The 2500-nt window shown below is 44.0% G+C and overlaps 1 protein-coding gene across 1 annotated transcript in view; it reads right to left on the reverse strand.

Moving 5' to 3' along the window:
* The window catches only part of LOC121895766 (6-phosphofructo-2-kinase/fructose-2,6-bisphosphatase-like), a 16658-nt gene that overhangs the window by 7766 nt on the left and 6392 nt on the right, over positions 1 to 2500 (reverse strand). Inside the window, exons 2-4 of the mRNA XM_042409188.1 lie at positions 1858 to 1983; positions 1423 to 1519; positions 1184 to 1250 (exon numbers count right to left, since the gene is read on the reverse strand). Of these exons, the coding sequence (XP_042265122.1) occupies positions 1184 to 1250; positions 1423 to 1519; positions 1858 to 1983 (290 nt within the window). The remainder of the gene's footprint in view (positions 1 to 1183; positions 1251 to 1422; positions 1520 to 1857; positions 1984 to 2500) is intronic.

The raw sequence follows: 2500 nt of genomic DNA on the forward strand, positions 1-2500 counted from the left end.
CCAAAGTATGGCCACCTGAAACATGTTGTTTGAAGTTAAAAGATTCAGTAGTATTAATAAATTCAGTGGCTACAAGGTCAGTGGCATCATCGGTATGCAGGTTAAAATCACCAACCAATAAAACCTTGTCCAGTTTAATAATAGAAGTTAAAGATCTGTAAATTCAGATAAAATCTGGCCTGCTGGACCAGGAGGTCAATAAATTAAAACACAAAAAAACAGCTTTAGTCAGTGGTAGTTCAACAGCAAGACCTCCACCACGGCCAGACGGGCATGGAGTCCCAATATATGAACAGTCAGTAGGTCAAAGTTCAGTTAAATGGAAAAATTCCATATTTCGTTGCCAGTCACTGAGTACGTGGGCCTCGTGTGACACAGAGCGAGCATTAATCAAACATGTTTTGATTGAGGAAGTTGTGTTGTAAACAGCACAGGGGGTTTTGGGCGTGCGTGCAAGTGGACGGGTTACTCGCGCACCACGGCGATCCCGACCATGACAGGATGTGATTCTGACCGGGATGCTCATAGGCATGGGAGTGGAAACAGAGACTGGTGGGATAGTAGCAGGAAACCCTCCGAGCCTAAAGGGGGAGCTGGTGTGGCTTGTAGAGCAGGGAGAATCTTGCAGGTGGAGACCGGAAGTGACCAGGAGTGGACGTGCGATGTAGGGAAGTCAGGACGAGAAGGAGTTCCAGATATTGAAGAGCAAATTGTCTCTAAAAGTGCGTGAGCTCAGGTGGTTGGGGTGAATTATGGGTTTGTGGTTCTTACAGAAGAACTTTAGTGTTTTTATTGTGGAACAAACAGTGCAGGCGACACGCTGTAGATCTGCAGCCTGTATGTTACTGTGTATGTTGTAAAGTACACACAGTTATTGTAGTACAACGTTGTACTTACAGAGGAATGTTTTCAGTAGATGAGATAACTACAGTCATACAGCTGAACTGAAAACAGGACTATCTGTCTGACAGCCAATGACCAGACTGCTCAGTTCATCACGCTGTTGCTACGCGTTACGTAAAAACAACCCGCAGTATGCTGTAATTACTGTACTGGTTCACTGTTAGTACAAATAATTACACTGTAAATTGGGAATAAATTCGCTGTGCGTTGTGGTGTTATCCCAAGTTTTAATTCTTATACAGCATGAGAGAAATAAAGGATGTAATAAGACTTCACTCACCACCACCTGCCCCTGCTCTGTGCTGAAGTAGTCACACACGTCTTTCATCGCAGCGACGGCACAGGCCCTGTGCACACAAGGAACACATGAATACTGCAGAGTACTGCAGAGTACTGCAGAGTACTGTAGTATACTGCAGAGTACTGCAGAGTACTGCAGAGTACTACAGAGTACTGCAGTAATATAATGGGACAAGATGTGACATCAGTGTTTGAGTCCCTGCAGCTGAAGGTTCTTACTTGCGTATCTTCATGGCCTCGGCGTTGTCGGGTCTGAAGAACTCAAAGCTGTTGTAGGAGCGAGTGGCGTCTCTCCTGTACTGACCCACGTTAAACACTAGAAAAGCAGAAAAGATGTTTCAGTTGTCTCATTAGTTAGATTATTTAAAGGCACAGCCACGCTCGCTGCTCCGTCAGGCTGGACAAAGTGGTGCTTTGAGCTAAGTGCTAACGTTGACATGCTAACTTCTGCCTGATATCTAAACTTCTCTTTTCGGTCTCAGCAGCTCGTTGATCATATGAACATCAACGGGGTCTCTGATAGATAAAATGTCCTACAAATTAACTGTTAAATACCTGAAAATTACTCTGAACAACAAACTCCTCTGCAGCTGTAAGTGTGAATGCAGGTTCAGAGCAGCGAACATGTGATCCTGTAGGTGAGTCATGTGATACCTTTGGTTGTAACTCCGATCCAGTTCAGGTATCTGGTGAGCTTCTTGGAGATGTAGGTCTTCCCTCGCGCTGGGAGTCCCACCATCACTATCATGGTCGGCGAGTTGGTGAACTGAGGCACCGACGCTGAAACACAAAACACAGATGCTGGTTTCCATGGAGATCACAGGTCTGAGCGGAGGGGAGCTGGTGTCTGAGCTTTAACTGATGTTCATGCAAGTAAAAAAATAACCTTTACATGATTTAAATGTGAAAATGATTCTTCCAGCTTCTGCAACATGTTTTTCTTTCATGTTTGTGTGTAAACTGAACATCAACAAGCTGTTTATGTCATTTAATGAATAAAGGGAAACGAGTGGATGACGATCCAAATGATTCTGAACATTAAAGATCCCTTCAGACGTGTTTGAAGATATAAAAATACTCAGACTAACAATGTGTGTCTGATGTGGTTTTTCCACAAAAAAGTCCAATTACCTCCTTTCAAACTCTTGAAAACAAACCTCCTCCTCCTCCTCCTCCTCCTCCTCTTCCTCCTCCTCCTCACTGAAAATCTGAATAAATTTCATGTCTACAGTTTTCCTGCTGGACAGAAGATGTCTGCCGCTTCACTGCAAAGTTTATCTCAGTGTTTGTTGACTGG

This window comes from Thunnus maccoyii, chromosome 4, assembly GCF_910596095.1.
Source record: "Thunnus maccoyii chromosome 4, fThuMac1.1, whole genome shotgun sequence".
Taxonomy (NCBI): domain Eukaryota; kingdom Metazoa; phylum Chordata; class Actinopteri; order Scombriformes; family Scombridae; genus Thunnus; species Thunnus maccoyii.